This window comes from Rhinolophus sinicus, chromosome 2 (genome assembly GCF_057876585.1).
Source record: "Rhinolophus sinicus isolate RSI-liver-muscle chromosome 2, RSI-T2T, whole genome shotgun sequence".
Taxonomy (NCBI): domain Eukaryota; kingdom Metazoa; phylum Chordata; class Mammalia; order Chiroptera; family Rhinolophidae; genus Rhinolophus; species Rhinolophus sinicus.
This window is the reverse complement of record NC_142502.1, coordinates 104377274-104396371: the sequence shown is the minus strand read 5'-3', so window position 1 is coordinate 104396371 and position 19098 is coordinate 104377274. Positions and strand designations below refer to the sequence as shown.

The 19098-nt window shown below is 44.7% G+C and overlaps 3 protein-coding genes across 14 annotated transcripts in view; 2 read left to right on the top strand and 1 right to left on the bottom strand.

Moving 5' to 3' along the window:
- Positions 1 to 10285, top strand: part of BLTP3A (bridge-like lipid transfer protein family member 3A) — a 51595-nt gene extending 41310 nt beyond the window's left edge. Inside the window, exons 15-21 of the mRNA XM_019738731.3 lie at positions 406 to 602; positions 2066 to 2220; positions 2305 to 2455; positions 4175 to 4437; positions 4898 to 5006; positions 5134 to 5240; positions 5639 to 10285. Of these exons, the coding sequence (XP_019594290.2) occupies positions 406 to 602; positions 2066 to 2220; positions 2305 to 2455; positions 4175 to 4437; positions 4898 to 5006; positions 5134 to 5240; positions 5639 to 5764 (1108 nt within the window). The 3' untranslated portion in view covers positions 5765 to 10285. The remainder of the gene's footprint in view (positions 1 to 405; positions 603 to 2065; positions 2221 to 2304; positions 2456 to 4174; positions 4438 to 4897; positions 5007 to 5133; positions 5241 to 5638) is intronic.
- A 228-nt stretch (positions 10286 to 10513) lies between these two features.
- On the bottom strand, positions 10514 to 18284 carry TAF11 (TATA-box binding protein associated factor 11). Of its 3 annotated transcripts, none has more exons than XM_019738733.3 (5): positions 16959 to 18281; positions 13783 to 13931; positions 12265 to 12352; positions 11841 to 11937; positions 10514 to 11042 (listed from the first exon to the last, which is right to left on the bottom strand). In XM_019738733.3, exons 1-5 carry the CDS (start codon positions 17127 to 17129, stop codon positions 10981 to 10983), a joined length of 567 nt encoding a protein of 188 aa, XP_019594292.1. In that variant the 5' UTR covers positions 17130 to 18281; the 3' UTR covers positions 10514 to 10980. The 3 variants fall into 3 exon arrangements, with proteins under 3 accessions (XP_019594292.1, XP_019594291.1, XP_019594293.1); XM_019738732.3 differs by having other exon boundaries at positions 10514 to 11173; positions 16959 to 18275; XM_019738734.3 differs by lacking the exon at positions 11841 to 11937 and having other exon boundaries at positions 10514 to 11173; positions 16959 to 18284.
- Positions 18285 to 18505: 221 nt separating this feature from the next.
- The window catches only part of ANKS1A (ankyrin repeat and sterile alpha motif domain containing 1A), a 172741-nt gene continuing 172148 nt past the window's right edge, over positions 18506 to 19098 (top strand). For 3 of the 10 annotated variants that reach the window (XM_074332834.2, XM_019738740.3, XM_088795814.1), the window contains exon 1: positions 18508 to 18776. In XM_074332834.2, the coding sequence (XP_074188935.2) occupies positions 18589 to 18776 (188 nt within the window). In that variant the 5' untranslated portion in view covers positions 18508 to 18588. Of the gene's footprint in view, positions 18777 to 19098 lie in introns of all 10 variants that reach the window. The other 7 variants (XM_074332833.2, XM_088795813.1, XM_074332836.2 and 4 more) reach the window with 4 other exon arrangements.

The window sequence follows — 19098 nt, the reverse complement described above, 5'->3', positions numbered from 1 at the left end:
CCTCCGCCTCTACCCTGTGCCTAGTATGGTGCCCCGTGTGCAGAAGTTATGCAGTAAATACTTATAGAGTGAATGTGGGTGGCTTCGGGGGCCAGTCATTAGCACCAGGGCTCTAGGTGGCCTCTTCTCTATAGGGGATGACCTTAAATAACCTTGACATTTAATGTTGATATGGGAGAGCTGCTTATGCAGTTCGAAATGCTGGAATATGAGTGTTCAGAAAGGCCAGCTGTGGGAAAATGGTGTGACCCCTATGATCGTGGTGATACTGGACTAGAGGGTGATAGTTGACATCAAAGTTTGTGTGTGCAGTAACTGTCTTGGCTGAAAGGGATGCGTATGACAAGGGGACAGACCAACGTTTCCTAAGCCACATCTGTGGGTTTGCTTTTGTCTTTTAAACAGGGAGCCCATGGCCAAGATAGATGAGGGGGTGGCAGCCCCAGTGAGTGGAGGTGCTGCCCGACTCCGATTTTTCTCCATGAAGAGGACGGTGTCTCAGCAGTCATTTGATGCTGTCTCATTGGATAACAGTGGCCCTGAAGACCGGATTTCAGTGGACAGCGACGGCAGCGATAGCTTCGTGATGCTCGTGGAGTCTGGTAAGTGGAGGCAGAGCCAGGCAGCGTCGCACAAGTCCAGGGGGTTCTCTCTGCTGCCTCTTTCCAGACTGGCAGGATGCAGAAGGAGCTCACATTTGATAACATTGACATTTTCTTAACCAAAACCAAAAAAAGGAAATTTTAATGGGTTCGTGGCTCTAGATTTATCCTCACATCTTCTAGGTTACTGGTGAGTGCTTGACCTTTATCACAGAATGAGACTTGGACCAGAGGAGACCGCCAGTCTTGCAGCCATGCAGCTGTGTCTGCAGGATTGATCTTGGGGCTGGTGTCACGGGTGTGTGTTTGTTGTCTGCTTTTTTTCTTTTTTTTTTTTTTTGCCTAACTATGTGTTTTGTTGAAAAACAACTGGGATCTTTCTATCTAGGATAAAATGAACAACTTTTAGGAATTAGATCAGTTACCACTGGCAGATACACTGGTTCTTTCAGCTTATTGGAATGGAAACTTAAAATTGTCCCTTAAGAATGTCGAAATGGAAAGAAAATAGAGAACGTTCTGTTTCTCACGCTGACTGGTGTGTGCCCATGTTTGATTTGTTATTATTTTTGACTTCCTATGGAAACTTTTAAGTATACAAAAAAGTAGAATCAAATAATGAACCCTCATATACCCATTAACTAGCTTCAGACATTACGAACTCATGGCCATTCGTGTTCCATACAGACTTCTGCCCACTTCCCTTCTTCCCATATTATTTTGAAGCAAATCCCAAACACATCATTTCATCCATAAATATTTTCATTATGCATCTCTAGAAAGTGCAGACTTTGAATTATGGTAAAAGACACATAAAATAAAATTACCGTCTTAACCATTTTTTAACTATAATTCAGTTGCCATTAAGCACATTCAAATCATTGTGCATCCCTCACCACTGTCCATCTACAGAACCCTTTTCATCCTGAAAAAATGAAACTCTGTCCCCATTAAACAGCAACTCCTCATTCCCGCCTCCAGCCCCTGTCAACCACCATTCTACTTTCTGTCTCTGCGAATTTGTCCACTCTGGGTACCTCTTATAAATGGGAGCATACAGTATTTGTCCTTTTGTGACTGGCTTATTTCATTTAACGTAATGCCCTCAAGGCTCATTCACATTGTAGCATGTGTCAGAATTTCCTTCCTTTTTAAGGCTGAATAATATTCTGCCGTATGTTTATACCACTTTTGTTTATTCATTTATCCATCTGTGGACACTTGAGATGCTTCCATTTACAGACTTCTAAAAATTTGACCAAATACCATTATCACATTTTTAAATATTAACAATAATTTCTTAAATTCATCAAATACCTGGTTAGTCTTCGCATTTTGTTGTCTCATAAGCCTCATAAGTGTCATAAATGTTTTGTTTTATTTTTACAGTTGTCATTGTTCTGAGAGATTGTATTTGAACCGAATCTTTTGACTTTCAAACTCTTGTCGTCTTTCTTATGCAGAGCCTGGTCCAGACTCCCTCCCACTAGGATCTCTTCCAAACATCTTGGACAGTGCTGGTGTCCAGGGGAGCCCTGTTGTGGATGGTTATGGCCAGGGCTCACCAGAGGCCAACAGTTCGTTCTCGCCCAGTGGGGAAGACCTCAATCCTCACCCGGTCAGCTGCTCTACTTGCTTCTCTGCAGAGGGTAGGCTCTAGGCTGGAAGCGTGGGGCTCAACTAAGAGAGTCTCCTTTTACAGGTCTCAGTTCTGGTTCTGAAGGTGAATGAGGTGTCCATTGGGATTGAGGTACGTGGTGCGGACCTGACTATGGCCCTGCAAGCAGAGGAACTGACTCTCCAGCAGCTGGGCACCGTGGGACTCTGGCAGTTCTTGCATGGACAGTGCCCGGGTAAGGATGGGAACCATTCCAGGAGAGCTGATGGCATGTACCTGGGGCAGCCCCAGCTTAACTGCTCTTGTCACTGTGCTCCAACGGCAGCCGCCCAGTGCCACGCCGTCGGCCCTTCTCTCCTGTCGCCACTAGGGGGAGGAAGAACTCCGGGGAAGTGTCCTTGCAGGAAGCTTCCCAGAGCTCATTCTGGGGCTCAGCAGACTGTGCTCCAGTCATTTCCCACGTCCTCCTCAAGCTTATACACGAGGACAGTGGCCACTTGTTTGTGTGGCTGCTAACATCAAACTACTTCTGACCAGGGAACTCTGTCCTTCAGATTAAGGCCTTTGATGTGAATTATGATTCACATAAAAGAGGACAGGAAAAATCTGGGCTTGTTTTATTTTATTTTAAAAAATTGTTTTCTATTTAAAAAAATTATTTTTTTAAAATATTGAGTAGATACTAAAGAATACTTAAAAAATATACGTAAGGCATAAAATAATAACAATACAAGAACCCATGTACCCACCACCTAGTTTAATAAATAGAACAGCACCATTAACTTTGAACTCCCCGGGAACCCCTCTTTTGCCCCTCATCTGTCAGAGGGGATAATGAGATCCTAAATTTTGTGTTTATCATTCTCTTGCTTTACTTTAGAATTCTTCCACATGTGTTTGTAGCAATGTATTATTTAGCTTTATAGGTTTTTGAGTTTTTCTAAATAGAATTACAGTTTGTATTTTGTGATTTGCTTCTTTCATGTAACATGCATGATATTCTTCCACTTCTTTCAGGTTGTTGAGTTAATAGCTGTAATTCATTCATTTTCACTATGATATGATATTCTATTGTATAAATACACTACTTTTTGCTTTTTAAAAAACAGCTTTATTAAGGTATAATTTACATACTATGAAATTCACTCATTGTAAATGTACAATTTGATACATTTTAGTAAGTTTACAGTTGTGCAGCCATCACCCCTAGACTATCCCCTGTGCCTATTACTATATTTATTTCAGTCTATTCTGAACAGACATTTGGGTTGTTTCCAGTTTTTTTGCTACTTCAACTAGGGTTGCCTTGTATGTGTCTCCTAGTATGTATGTTGGAGAGTTTCTTCGGGGTTATATTCCCGAGGCTATACTATCTAGCTCATTAGGGTAGGTATAGCTTTAACTGTACTAGATAATGCCAATTTGTTTTCCAAAAAAAACGGTTGTACCAACTTGCAGTTATGTAAGTATATAAGTTCCTATCCTTGGCTACACCTGAGATTGTTCTTTATGGAGTTTTGAGATCAGCATTGATCCTACTTGGCTTTGTCAGAGAGACTTGGCTTATATGAGAGGATCAAGACTTGAAGAAAGGAAGAGACGTTCAAATGTAGCAGAGTTGAGGGTTCTGTGTTTTCAGAGCTTGCCCTTCGCCGTTGGCAAGGCTGGCTTTTCATTGGTCCGTAATCTCCCCTCCACCTGGGCATTGTAGCCGAGTAGCTAAGCGCACAGCTGCAGTCGGGCTGCTTGCGTTCAGATCCTCTCCTTGCTACTTACTAGTTGTGTAACTTTGGGTAAGTGGTCCTCTGTGCCTTAGTTCCTTCATCTCTAAGATGGGAATGAATAACACTCTTGACATAGGGTTGATAAGAATACATATGAAATATATGTAAAGTGCTTAGAACAGTCCCTGACTGTTAATTCATTACTATGTTTTCCTTCTGTCTTCTCAAAGGTACAAACTTTCAGGAATCCTCCACTTTGAAGGCTGGCCACGTCAAGCCAGCGGTGGGCCTTCGCTTTGAGGTGGGGCCCGGTGCAGCTGTTCATTCCCCTCTGGCCACCAAGAATGGCTTCCTGGATTTGTTGCTTCGAGGCTGTGACCTTGAGCTGCTCACTTCGGTGCTTAATGGCCTGGGGCCCTTCTTGGAGGACGAGGAGATTCCCGTGGTAGTTCCCATGCAGATTGAGCTCCTGGACTCCAGGATCACCCTAAAGGTGAGAGGAACTTTTGGCTTTTACCCAAGACTTTGGCAAGGAATTCTGGCAGTGACAGCTGTTAACCTGTTGCCTTGTCCCCGTAAAGGGTTGTGAGGATCACGTGAGGAGATGCACATTAGCATTTTTAGTCAGTGTTATGCACTTACACAGTGGAAAGTTCACGAACTTAATTGTCCGCTTTCATAGGCGTTGCTGTCAGCAAGTCCTGGCTCCAGGGCAGAGACCGACCTTGCCTTCGGCCTGCAGCCTGGCTGTGCGCAGTCCCATTCGTTTATCTGATCCTCAGTGGCACCATTCTCTCAATGGGAGAAACTCAGTTGTGCCTCTCGCACGTTGCAAGAGTGTAGGATAAACAGTGACGTAACTGTGCTTCCAACTGAATGGGAGAAACGTGGATTGTTACCTCAGTTGCTCTGAGCTGGTTGGGGACATCACGCGGTTTCCTTCTTTCCTGTAGGATGATATCCCCCCTCTCTATCCGACGTCTCCAGGCCCGGTCCCCATCACTCTGGCCATGGAACATGTCGTGCTGAAGCGAGATGATGATGGTGTTTTCCATGTCGGCGGTGAGTTGGGCCTGTCCGCCTCCTGGCTTCTCTGCCTTTCTGATCCTGTAAAGGAATAAGTAACAACTAGGACTTGTCTGCATGTTGGCAACAGTTTGTCATTTAGAACCTTTACTTTATTTTCCAGCTGCTGCTCATGACAGACCGTCAGCTGAAGTACCTGAAAGTGAGAAGAGACAGCTCCCAAAAGAACAGGTGTCTTTGGTGCCCACAGAGGAGGCTTTTGGACAGCAGGTAAGGACCCCCTGCACAGTACATTTCCCGTGAGCCCTCAGGGGCTGGCATCGCAGAAGCTGGTAACCCAGAGGGCTGGGAAGGGAGCCCGTGCTGTCTATGGCCGGGTGGTGTGGGCGCCTGTCTCCCAGCAGCAGCTTGTGTGAACAGGATGCAGATTGGGCCTGGAGGTGAATGGCTGCTGGTCACATATCGCTGTCGCTGTCCCCATAACTGATGAGCTCTGACGAGGGGGTTAGGCTCCGGGAGAAGATCTAGTTGGCTTCTCTTGATCATTGACTAAACTTGTGGATTTTTCTGCGTGAATTCTTCTACCTTGTTCCCTTACTGTGTTTTTTTTCTTTTTTGCAAGGTGTGTTACCTTATTCATTAACTGTGAATTACTTATCGTTCCTCAGGTGAAAGAACTGCCTATCCTACAAAAGGAACTTATAGAAACTAAACAAGCATTGGCCAGTGCCAACCAGGATAAAGAAAAACTTCTTCAGGAGATTCGGAAGTATAACCCGCTCTTTGAGCTCTGACAGCAGGAGCTCAGCCATCTGTGCCAAGGTGAGGAGACCACCAGCAGTGGCAGCACCAATGACAGAACGTACCCTCCAGTGTTAAGACGTCGGCCGAGGACGCCGAGGGCCTGGGGAGTGCTCAGCACACTCCTGGCGGCGTCCATTGTGCTAGCTGTTCTGACTCGGATGGAAGCCCAGGCAAAGCATGACCACGTTCTAGGAAATGGGGGCAGCTTTGTGTGTGGCTCAAACGTCATGTCTTGCCTGTATAGAGCACTGTGGTCCTCTGTACGTGAGGTAGAGCCATTTCACCGCCTGGTTTCAGGACAGACATTTGCTTCCCCCACAACCTCCGTGAACAAGGGGAAGTACCCACCCCCTCAGTCACTCACAGAGCCAGCAAAGAGTGGATATCCCAGAGCTTCCGGTAGCAGACCTGGGAAGTCCCTGGCCTCAGCTCTGGCCATGGTAGTGGAGTGGAACAGGAAATGGCCAGTGAGGTGGGAGCCAGGACAGGCACAAGAATACGGGCGGTTGGTTGGGACCCTGCCTTTTCTGGAAAGGGAACCGAGCTCATATCATCTCGGCTGAGATTACAATCAGCTCTTTCAGGGTTAAGCTTCCTTTCTGTTACGCTTTCATGATTGTGATGCTGTGGTAGAAAGTAAACAACAGTAGTGGCTCAGTTGCATCATCTTTCCCTGTGTATCACAATTTATTTGAAATGTAAGTCAAGAAAAAGAATACTCCCTCTGAGCTAGGCTGAAGGCATGATGTGGAGCAATCAGTAAGGGAGCTCGATTCTGAGCCCTGCTTCCCGCCCGGAGTCCTCTCTCCCATAGCTGCACCTCAGAGGTTATCTCCTCTCTCCCTGGGTCCTGACATGTCTCTCCCAGCACTATGACTTCCCACCAGCATCTCAACCTGTGGCCTCTTCCCCTCCACCCTGCACCACTGTGGCTTTTAAAAATCATGTAATTTTGACCTAAGTGAAAAAAAAAAAGCAAAACAAGAAACCCTTTCCACCCTGGCTAGGTTTTGCCCCTGCCCTATAAAAGAACAATTTCCCCCTTCTTTCTTTCCTATCTAATTCCATCCAGTCAAGCTGTGTTGATTGGACAGAAGTTCATCAGCTAACTCACCTAGAATTGGCAAGATGGTAAAATAGTGATTTGGTCATCAGTAAAGTCTTACACGTGACCTATTGAAGGAGAGATAAAATGGTTTCCTTTATGGGAAATCACGCCTGACTTGTATAACATAGTTTTTTGAGGATAAAAAGAAACGTGTTCAGGAAGGGACAAGCTCTAATTTGTTCAGACTTTTAAGGAACCTTTGTCAAGTTCTTCATTAAGGCAATTTTAAAAGCATCAGTTACTATGAGATTATGGGAATATTTTGTGATGCTTAAGAAACAATTTAGAGGGTTAAGAATAAACATCTTTCTGGAGAGAATGTTAACAGGAGAAGTTTCCTACTGGTTGATGCTTGGTTTAACCTTATTTAAGATTTTTATAAATACCCTGAACAATGCAATCAAATGTTGCTACTGCCAGGCATTGAAATGTAAACCAGAAGAGACTGACAAAAAGCAAAACTGCACAAGGGCCACAAGCCGGCCTGTGACTACTCAGGAAAGTACAGGTGAGGGTAGGTGTAGGGAGGTGTAACGTAATGCACTTACGGAAGAATCAGCCGCTCCGTTAGAACTCGGGAGAGAAGCCTAAGCATTGCCGAGGGCGGGGCGGTGGCAGTGCTGCTGTGGCCGAGCCGGCTGCCTCCGCAGGTAGGACACGGACACAACAGAGACGGGACCTCACACTCAGCTGTGACAATGTCTTCAATTACCTGGCGACCTTCCGTACAAAATGTGTGGTGAAGGGAGGAAAGGCCCAGAGAACAGCAAAAATGATCAGGGGGCAAGGTACTTAGATGAGGACACACCACACCTTCAAAATATCGACTCCAATTCTGGAAAGAGGGAGGCTGCGGGTAGTGTGAAATCAAATACCCAGTCAAGAGGAGGATGCGAGCCATCACCAGGTCCTGAGATCCTCCTCGAGGGCCCTACCTCGTTGTCTCAGGTTAAAGAGAGCACTTCTTGTAGCACATCAGAGACTTACGGAGCTCAGCGTCCAAGAGGTGGTACTGGCAGGTTTCAGAGGAGTCCTTGTATGATCTAGGCTTCCTGAGAGGAATTATAGACGGGTTATTTTTGGTGAAATACAACTGAGAGGGTAATTGTGTCCCTCCACAAACTCCCCTTAATGCTTCCTTCTTTCAAAGGCCGAATGGTGAGCAAAGTGGATCATGGGTTGTCTCAAGGACGGCATTTCTGATGTTCTCGGAAGGGGAGGAGGGAGATCCAGTAACTGCAGATTGCAATTATTCAAGCTTAGGTTCACCTCAATTGGTTTAAAATCACACTGGTTTTCGTCCCTCCCGCTCCTCTGTGACCGCCGTAGCCCTCTGGCAGCCCTCCACGCAGAGAACATGTCTGATACACCTGTACCTTAAGCTTGTGCTTGGCGGGCGGCAATAGAAACAAATCCGGGAAACACCGAGGCTGAGCCGTGGAACAGCCAGAGCTCAGTCAGCTTTCTGGGCTCCTGGAGCGCCTGTCTGTGTGACAAGTGGAGCCCTAGAATTCCGGACTCCCATTACCTGGCAGCTTTGGCCATTGTGTCTTGAAATCCAGCCTCAGGAAATGTGGTAGGGTCATTGTCCCATGGGATTTGAGTAAAAATCTTGTGTAATAACTTCATACTTCCATTCAATGGGGGATGGAAGATTTTTTTTCTCATAATGAAGAAATGTGAACTGGTTGGTCCTCAGGATAAAAGTAAAGGTAAAAATGGAAGGAAAAAAACTAGTCTCAGCTGCTGTGGACTGCTTACGATTTCTGCCTCGGAGCCATAAGACTCTTGTTTACTCTGTGAACAAGAAATAATAATACCTCAAGAAAATGTCTGGAGTTCTGGAACCACTATCCCTCGAAGACTTCAGCCACTGCACATCGTCATTTCAGCTGTGAAACATTTACAGCTATGTCATCTGTGATTGTCCAGGTTTCCTGTTTACATGGATGCGCTGGAGATACTTTAATGCACACGGACTGGTTTACAGCTCGTAGCTGAGCTGCAGAGATGCGCAGCAATGTCAGATGGTGTTTTTAACTCACTGGAATAATTAACCTAGTTTCTTTGACTTAAGACAGAAAGCGCGTGGGTTCTATTCTTGTGATGGCTGCTTTTTCTGTGTATTTAATCTGACCCTGATTTTGGCATAGGCCTCAACCTTCAGGTACCCTTTATCATGGTTCTAAAAGGAATGGTTCCTGTGCATGGACTATACAAGGGGTAAACACCACCCCTCAGATACCCCATAACTTAAGTGCTTCCATTTAACCCACTTACATTCGATTCCTCTTAGGCTAGTTCAGGAGGGTAGGGGAGAAAGAAGGTAGTTTGAAGTGATATGGGAACTTTCCATTCCAAACCTTTACACTAAGGGTTTGTGTTTCAGTCTCCCTTAATACTTGCCTAAACTTCGAAAATCAGCTATAGTAGCATAGAACTATGGGAACAACTGTACAAGTTAGTAGGACACCTGGTTTTTTGAGAACTACAAAAGCTGTGCCATTGCCTTGTGATTTACCACGGTCATTATTAAGTGTGCCAAGAGATTCTGGTGTGATGGACTATCCTCTCACCTAGATCTATGGCTCCCCCACCTTCTGCTAGAATAGGAATGTTCCCGTTCACCTCTGGGTAGGTCTGGACAGTAGTTATTGTTGAATGAGGATTATTTCCCCCATTTCTTAAAACAGACACGAGGTAAAACACTTGGGTAATCTTTAACTGGGAGGCTTTGCTAAATGGCCACACTTGGGATGTGGACTTTCTCCCTTGTTATTTGTAAGTTTTAGCCTCACCCACTGTCTCAAATTGCAATAGGCATAGTTCCTATAACCATTAAAAAAATTCCTGTTAGAGCTGAGAGAGTATCTGCTTTTTGGTTTTTTCCCCCCAGTTTATTAGTTTTTGGTTAAGATTTAGCCTGAGTCTTAACAGCATTTCTTTGTGGAACGCCCCACTGAAGTGCTTCTCCCCTGGCTAAGTGCATGTTTAAAGCCACGAGTTTTAATTTAAGATATACAAGTCAGATTTGCCCAACTTTGAGTCCAAGCTGTTTCCCCGACTCTTAGGGTGCTAAACAGAATTGGAATCTTTACTAAGACATGCTCAGGAAAGCTTCAAAAGAGAACAGCTTCAAAAGCCTTTTCCCTATGACACTGAATGAGAGAAGAAAGAATTCTTGGGGATTGCCAATTAATACTGTAGCCTTATTACTGCTAATCACTGTCAATAAAAGGTCACTTCATTCCCCTCTATTTGAGGAAAACAATGAGAATGTATCTGATGAACTGGAATACTGGTCAGTATTGGGAAATTTTAATGTTGCAATATCTAATCGAACCTTGAGTGTACTGGTTCTGTGAACCACCTGAAAAAAGCAAATTAAACTTGTCAAACAGTATTGGTTGTGATGTATATGTTTATAGGAATCTGAAATGTATGGGCTTTTACTTTGCTTCTAAGTGCTTTACTTACACTTATGAGATGAAATTTGAATGGCTCTAGTAGAAAATGGAAAGGGCTCAAATTTTCACAAAAAACCCAAGACCAGTTTTACTCTGACACCAAACAAAGAATGATGAACTCCCCCGCATTCCAACCGGTTAGACGGAAAATGAATACACATATGACAAGTTAGAAAACACTTTAATGATGATTCACCAAAATCCATAGGACAATCTTAAATGTTTATAGGGACAAACTATCCCACTATTCCTGCTATCACCACATCCTTCATGTGAGAGTATCACAAGTCACAAGTTTCTAGTGGTTTCACCTACTTAAAACCAGATGTAAGAAACACCCTAAGTCCTAGCAACTTCAGTGCGAAACCGTCAAAGTTCTCTTGGAAAGTGTTTCTCTCTAAAAGCAGCTCCCTGTCCGGAAGATGCTTAAGGCCCGTGGGCCTTCTTCCGACTAGCCAAGGGACAGTTACATGCCTCCGAATGCCCGAAGAAGTCCCGATATTTAGTCAAGGCAAATATGAAACAGGCTGCATGCCTTATAGGTGTGATGAATAGCAGAGTTTTCAGAAAGATGTTAAAACCATCATGGAATTCTGGGAGGACGGAGAGACCAGAGCACCAGTACAGAAAGTCATGCAATCCAAAGTCTGAAACCTGTACTTCCTTCAGCACCAGGCCTGCCGAGGCTTTGGTCTAGAAGAAGATGATTTTTTTGTGCTTTGAGCTGGGTATCTGCCCCTTCGACTTTAACCTCCGAACAGCCTCCCTCATATGTTTGGGTTGTAGTGGTGGCATTTCTCCCCACTTCTCACACACATCCAGTGCTAAACAGGGCAAGGAGAAGTTATTATCACACCAGAGGTTATTAATCAACTGTAATTCTCATGAACTCTTCTTAAGCTTGCTAAGGAAATAAACCAAGACATTTCCCCTGCTTACGAGAATGCTATGAAATCAATGGGATCATGTTAGCTGTAGTATAATATCCCATATCAGGCTTTATCATAGGCAATAGTTGAAAACATCTTCTGCTTAAAAAAAGAAAACATTTCACTAGCTAGAGATTAGCAGTAGGTAGCAGCCAGGCTGTTTAATGATGGGTGGCGGGGGGTGGGTGGGTGGGTGGGAGGGGGCAGTTCCCAGGGGTCAGAACATCAGAGTTAACTCCCTCCCACACCAGTGATTTCTTGAATCTTTACTTTTGGCTGCAGAAAGGAGCAAAATCCATTGGAGGAAAATGCAAAGTTTGCTTCTGTCACCCTGGGCTGAGGGCAGGAATCAGGAGGGGAGATTTCCTAGATGCTTCCTTGCCTCCCAGTATGGAAACTCAAGGAATAATGGTCATGTTCTCCTGTATACACAGCTCCCCCTTGGTCAACCTCTAGTGTACATGGAAACCCCCACAGGTGCCTTATTTAGTCCCTCAATAGAGACACTTTGCAAATAAGACCATCACAGGTTCAATCCAGTATTTATACCAACACCACTCACCTTCTTCTACTACTTCCCCGACGAAAACCTTGGAAATACCAGACATGGCAATAACCACATTCTGAGACACAGAGGTACCGGTGATGGACTGGATCAGCTTGAAAGAAGGACAAAGACGGTGACTGCAATAGTCAGGGACAGGCTGAGAAACAGTACCCATGAGTCGGACTGAAAATGTGTTACTAATGGCTGCTCCGGAAACAGACCATTAAAACAAGGACTCAGGTGTATAATGACCTATTCTCTTTGTCCAGACCCTATCCCTGCAATACAAAACTGCAACTGGTCAGATGATTGACGGACATGTTAATTTTATTTTCCCGCCTAAATGATCCACCAATTTTCAAATGCCAATGGACATAACCTTTGAGTCTACGTCAGTTCTCATTGCTGATGGAAATGAAATGTGATAGTCCATCCTTACCCTTTTAATGGCTGCCTTAGGGAAAGCTGACCGGCGATACATTTCGTAACGGTTCAGCTGCTCCTCAGAAAAAGAAGAAACGAGGATTCTAGACAAAGATTCAGGGAATTAAGTTCACTTATAAGAAAGAATGCTTAAGGTACATTATTACATCAATAAAATCAAGTCTCGGACAATTAGAATTTTCAAGGGATCAGTGGTATGAGGCGTCATGCTCACGAGGAATGAAGATAAAGTATTTCTGCTCTTAAGGAACTTGAGGATGTGTGAAACATAACTTCCTTTCTTACTTCGCGAAGAACAAAAGCTTAACTATGTTGGGTCACTGTATCGTACTATATAGATTGTGTTTGCAGCATTAGGCTCTCTCCCCATAATGCTACCTACTGTACTTCACATTATGGTAAAAATTTAATATATAAATTTATATTCAAACTAGTAGTTTTCAACATTAATGAATAAGGGGGAAATATTTGTAAAATATACGGAAAAGGGTTAATACTCTCTATAATAATTAATTCTTTCAAATAAAATAAAAGACAGCCATACCAATTTTAGAAAATTTATAAAAATATCAATGGTTAATATATATATAGAAAAAAAATTAACCTTCACTATTAAAGAAACTGAAATGACAAACTAAAACAAGATTAACATTTTTCATAAACCAGACAGATAAGTAAAAGAATGGTACTAATGAATATGGGAAGACAGAAACTCATACATGCTTATAAGAGTGTGAAGTGGAATAACCTTTTTGGAGAAGAAATTAGAAATATGTTTGAAAATATTCATACTATTTGAACTAGCAATTATACTTCTAGTTTATTTTAGGAAGCAAATGGACAATTATGCAGAGATGTACTCAAAGATACTCATCAAAACACGAGAACAGCTACAGGGATTGGTTAAATTATGGTTCATCCACATGATGCGATACAATACAGCCATTAAAAAAGATGATTTATGGGCATATTTACGGACATGAAAATATTTAGCAATATATACCAAACATTTTTTTAAAAATCTGAAAAGGTATATACTGAAATACATACCCTGGATAAACTCTGGGTGGGTGGGATTATGAGTAATTGTTTTTTTCTATTTTTCTGTATTATTTGAATTATTTGCAATCAGGCCATACTACTTCTATAATCAAAATATAATGAAACTATTTCCATTTTGAAGAAAATTAAAACCTAGATATGTAATTATTGACATGGAGCACATTCACCATATATAATGTGAAAAAAAGGTTACAAACAGAATTTAACATCTTTGAAAACTTAAATTTAGAGATATATATGTATAGAAACTATCTTGGAGAATATACATCAAGATATGAACAGTGTTTATCTTGGTGATAAGGTGATATTTTATTCTTACTTATTTATATTTTCTATGACATACAATGTGTTAATCGCTTTATTTTGAGTTAAAAAAAAAATTAAAGGCCAAGAAAAATGTGTGTGGTCCAGTTAGAACCTTGCAGTGGGGAAAGGTCAGAAAGTGACTTACTGCATCTTTTGAATCTCATCTTCATCTACTTTCTGCTTCTTCTCTTTCTTTTCTTTGGTATCTATTTTCAGCTTTTTGGCTGCAGGAGTAAGTAATGATGAATCTTCCCTTTCAACTGCTGTTAAATCCGAGATGTCTTGACTCTTGAGCTGAGAAGATGGAAGAAATGTTATTATATATTTGGCCTACTTTTCAGACTTGGGCAGGGTAAGAAGACAGCATTCTCGTTACAATACAACAAATCCATTTATTCAGTCGTTTTTTGGGTTCAGACATTGGCTACAATGTCAGGTACAAGATACACAATCTCTCCTACAGAAGTTTATACCTCAGCTGTGGAAACCAGCTAAATAATCCAGTTTTCCGGTTAGCTATGATCATAGCTCCAATATCTGTTTACATGGGCAATAAGATGCCAAACAAAGATCATGAAAACCTCTCTCCCCGGAGCCCAGTCTCCTGACCCCATTCTTAGAGGTGTCAAAAAAGTTCTCTCCATCCAGCCAGCTCATCTGCCTCGAATCTATAGATCTCTTTACTGATGATTCCATGTAGAAAGAATATTAAAAAGAAGGCTTCTTCTCATCAAAAGTGTTTTTTTTAATTTGGAACATTTAAGAGAGTTTCTCCCACATGTGATATTCTTTTCTTCCTACCTTTTAGTTCTATTGCATCATGCAAATATTTACTAGACCGAAAACTTTTTGAAGATAGGTTTGTCTCTTATTTATCTCTCCCCACTAAAGCATTTACACAGTTTAACTCATGCTAGATGTTTAACATCTGTTTAATAACAGAAAAATCAAAATCCAAACTTCATCCCCTCCAACTTAATACAGAATCTAAGGATATTACAAACCAATATTAAATCCTCATTAACGGGATTTACCCTTTGTTTTCCGTAAAAAGGAACCCACAGTTAAACTCATAAAGGAATATGAGGGGTAGGTGAGAGTGAGGTTAGTTTACGTCTAGCAACTTTTTCAATTTCTTCTCTAGTTATTGATTTATACAAGTTTTCTAACCTCTTTGTGCTTTAATTTTGATTTATATTTTCCTTAAAAATAAGCCATTTTTATTAGATTTTCAAATTTATTGAAAATTAAAATTTGAACATTAAAAGTGTTTTTATAACATTATAGATCTCCATATCAGTGTATATAGCCCTTTCTTATTTCATAATGTTGTGCATTTACATTCAAATAGTCAGGTCTTTATTTTATCATTTCTTATGTTTTGCAAGCATTAATTCATTAACATCTACTTTTATTCTTATTAACTACTTGTTCCTACATTCTGGTTTATTTTTCCTTTTTCTTGGTTTCTTAAGTTGGGTGCTTATTTTCAATTTCTCCTGCTTAATAAAAATATATAAGGCTATGAATTTTTCTTTTTTAACCCCCTTTCTTCCGCTCCCTCCCCCACTCCCCCCTCACTCCAGCTCAAGCCATTGTTTCTCAGTCTAGTTATGTAGGAAACAGCTCCCTGGCCCATGCTGGTGTTATGAGCCTTGCGCTCCCCACAGCCCAGGCAGTCGGTAGCCGGTTATCGGTCAGCCTCTCCCAGCAGCTCATGGCAGCTCTCGTCGGCTGCTGGCCATTCACGCTGGCCACCCGCCACTCATGGCAGCACACGGTAGCCCACGGCAGCCCATAGCAGCTCACGATGTCCACGGCAGCAGCTCACGATGTCCACGGCAGCAGCTCACGATGTCCACGGCAGCAGCTCACAATGTCCACGGCAGCATCTCACGATGTCCACGGCAGCAGCTCATGATGTCCACGGCAGCACACAGTAGCCCATGGCAGCACACAGCAGCCAGCAGCAGCAGCAGGCCGGGTTAACCTTCTTCGACTGCTCACCGCAGCCCAGCTCCAGGGAGAGCTGTTGTTCAGAACCTTAACTGTAGAGGGCGCAGCTCACTGGCTCATGTGGGAATGGAACCAGCCACCTCCGTGTTAGAAGCGCGGCGCTCCAACCACCTGAGCCCACCCGGCTGGCCCCCGAATTTTTCTTTAAATAAGGTTTTGGTCAAACCCCATAGAATTTGATGTAGTGTCTTCTGTTAATTTCTTTAATATATGGGTTATTTAGAAAACAGTTTAAAATGTCCAGGTGTTAGTTTTTTTTGGGGAGGAGTGGGGGTAGGAGAAGTTTTCTGTCGTTAATTTCAAGTGTATTGCACAGGATGTGGCCCGTTATGATTTCTACTTTTAAGAATTTATGGTTTTCTTTGTGGTCTGGTGTATGTGCAATTTTTAAAAGTGTTTCAGAAGCATCAAAAAAATAAAAGAATTTCATCTTCTGTTGGGTGCAAATTTCTGTATGTACGCTAATTATTATTCAAATCCTTTTTGTCCTTGAGATCTATTTTAAAGGTTCCTTCTAAAATAGTTTAATCACTTTTTTCTAAAAGTTATTACTTTATATATTTTGATGCAACTTTATGCTCTGAAAGGCTGTTTCCCTCTAATCCAATGTCCTTCTCCATGACCTCTTGAAGTCCCTTACTCATGGCTCTAAGATCCCAAGGTTCTGTCTCTAGAAATGGAACCTTGAGAACGCTGAGATTCTGGTCCCGACAGATGCTCAGCTAGGTAACACTGCGGAGCTTTTGGGTGGCACAATTGATGGGTTTCGCGGGTTTATGCTATAGAGACCCTTGGACATTGGCACCCAGGTCACTGGTAGCAGTTAAATTCCCAAGAGGGGGAGAACGTGACTAAACCAGCAACTCACTCAAAATCTCCCTTTAACGACTCTGCAGCCTATAATAACCAAGTTATGCTTAAGCAACATCTTAATAGAAACCATATTGCGGTGAAAGGGATACTAGGAATCCTGGGTTCTAGCTCTTGCACCCTCTCAATATGAATTTGGATCCCAATTTCCTCACCAGTAAAACCAAGACGCTATTTAAAATTCCCTTAGAAGTAGCTTTAATCGCTAAGGGCGGGGATTAAAAATATTAACCCAGTGCTTGGGTCTCCGGAACCGAACGGACACTATAGTTTTGTCTCCTCCAACCACCTACCCGCCTGCGCGACTGCAGAGCTAGAGGGAGTCCTGGTGAGTTCGACTTATCTTAGCTTGGGAGGGATCGACCAAGAAGGTGGTCGAGCAGCCAGTACCACAATCTCGTACTCCTCCGGCCTCATCAACACATCTCTGCCTACCTCTCCTTCCTCGGCCGCAGCTTCCTTCAAGTCCCCATCTGCGTCCCCGTCAGTTTCCTCCGGGATTCCGTCCGTGTCAGTAGCCCCGGGACCCCCGGGAGCAGCGGCCGTCTCCTCCGACTCCCCTGTCTCCCCAGCTTTCTCCGTGGGCGACTCGCAGGCATTATCCATCGCCTCCAGAATAAGGGAGAGGAGATCGCGGTGCTGTCACCCTCACAAGCTCGGGACCGCGCGCGGCACAGCAGCCCAGAAGCTTACTTCCTGTCGTCGCGCTGCGATGACATCACCTCTACCGCTCCTCGGAGGGTCATTTTGAGGCTCTCCTGGAGGACCTCAAGGCTCTGTTTTAACTCAGATTTGATGGCGGTGGGGAGAGGGAAAATTGAGGGTAGGGAGTTTAGTTTGTGCATCTTCCATCCCGGGAAGCCAGCCTTTGTAAATAAGTGCTGTATTGTTTATCGAAGGATTTCTTTTTCCTTCCCGCCTTTCTGAAAACGCAATGTCGTTCACTCCTTCCTTAACCGCTTTCCTCAGAGTAAAGTTTGGGGACGGGAGAAAACTCAGTTCCGTGGTGCGCGCGTGTCGTGGCACGCGGCTACCTGGTAAGCTTTTAGGCAGGGACTCAGCCTCCTAGTATATAGTTCAATCGGAGAGTCTGCGGGCCTGTGTTTATACTGAATTGGCAGCATTTCTCTTTTCCTCAAGCACCTTAAAATAAAGTCATAGCTTGAACAGAATTTACCCAATCCATTTATTCATTCCACAACTACTTCGAGAGCCTAATTCAGCCAGGAACAGTGCTCGTACCAGAAACAAAACAGACATAGTTTATACCCAATTAAACAATTTTCCCAGTTCACCAGTACTCAAGGTCAGGGGCGGTTTCAGTAACCTGATTTTTCATGTCGGCCTGGTTAAATACTATCAAAAGTAAGAGGAAACAAATTCCACCCGGAGGGAGGTCTTTCCTTTGACTGTTTCACTTTAGGAGCCATTTCAGGGGTTGGGAGCATGAAGTGCAGATGTTTCTATTTAAAAATGTCCTGTCTTCCCTCACTGAGGTACGGGGCATTTTATTCACCTGTGTGTCACTAGGTCCCCACACTCATTACATATTTAATTTTTGCGTGCGGAAAGACTGGACTAGGCAATGTAGGTGCGCGTTACCGTATTTCTCTCTTTGTTTCTACGCTGCCGAGACGCATTACCGTATTTCCTGTCCTGTGGGCTCCCAAACCTTTGGGGAAGGAGCGCAGTTCGGGAGGCGCACACAGGTGGGCCCTGTTTGTTCCCTTCCACCTGTCCAGCGGGCGCCCCCATGGCGCTTTCCTCTCGCCCCCGGAGGCCTACCTCCGCTCAGCCAAGTCCAGTAGGTACCGACCACAGCCACCTGCGTTAACCGCCGAGCCCCGCCCAGCTAGGTGGGTAAGGGGGCGGGGCGCGGGGGCGCGGTGACGCGTGACGCCGGATCCCGGAAGTGACGCGCTCGTGGGGGGGGCTGGCGGGGGGGAGGGGGGTGGTGTCCCCGGCCGGTTTGGGGGGTGCGTTGCCCGGAGACGGAAAGTTTGGGAGACCGAGCAGGCTCGGCGACGGCCCCGGGAAGGGGGTCCAGGGGGCGGTGGCCCTGGGGATGGGGAAGGAGCAGGAGCTGCTGGAGGCGGCCCGCACCGGGCACCTCCCGGCGGTGGAGAAGCTGCTGTCCGGGAAGCGGCTCTCCTCAGGCTTCGGGGGCGGCGGCGGCGGTGGCGGCTCCGGGGGCGGCGGCGGCGGCGGCGGCGGCCTGGGCTCCTCGAGCCATCCCCTCTCCAGTCTGCTCAGGTGGGTAACGCGCCGGGGCCGGGCAGCCGCCACGAGAGCCCATCTGCACCGTCTGTCCCTTGGGTCCCTAGAGAGATCGAGGGTCCTGAGACCCGGGTGGGGTGGCTTTTCGGGGTGTCCCGGGGCGAAGGCAGGCGGCCCACAGGGCGAGGGTCGCCGGTGCGGGTCCGAGCGGCGCCGGGCTCGTCCCGTGTCGCGTCCTGACCCGGCTGCGAAGAATGGTGGGAGTGCCCAGGTGGTGCCTCCGCCGCATGGCACAGCCCGGCTTCACCCTCGCCCGCTGTAGGGTGCCAGCTGTCGTGGCTAACGAGCCACTTCAGAG

What these genes read in the sequence shown, in the direction of transcription:
- TAF11 (XM_019738732.3), bottom strand. Translation starts at nt 17,129, where the DNA reads ATGGATAATGCCTGCGAGTCGCCCACGGAGAAAGCTGGGGAGACAGGG. An exon ending in GATGAGATTCAAAAGATGCA is followed by an intron (nt 12,353 to 13,782) that starts GTAAGTCACTTT and finishes ATCTTTGTCTAG; the next exon opens with AATCCTCGTTTCTTCTTTTT. An exon ending in CGGGGAAGTAGTAGAAGAAG is followed by an intron (nt 11,174 to 11,840) that starts GTGAGTGGTGTT and finishes TGCCCTGTTTAG; the next exon opens with CACTGGATGTGTGTGAGAAG.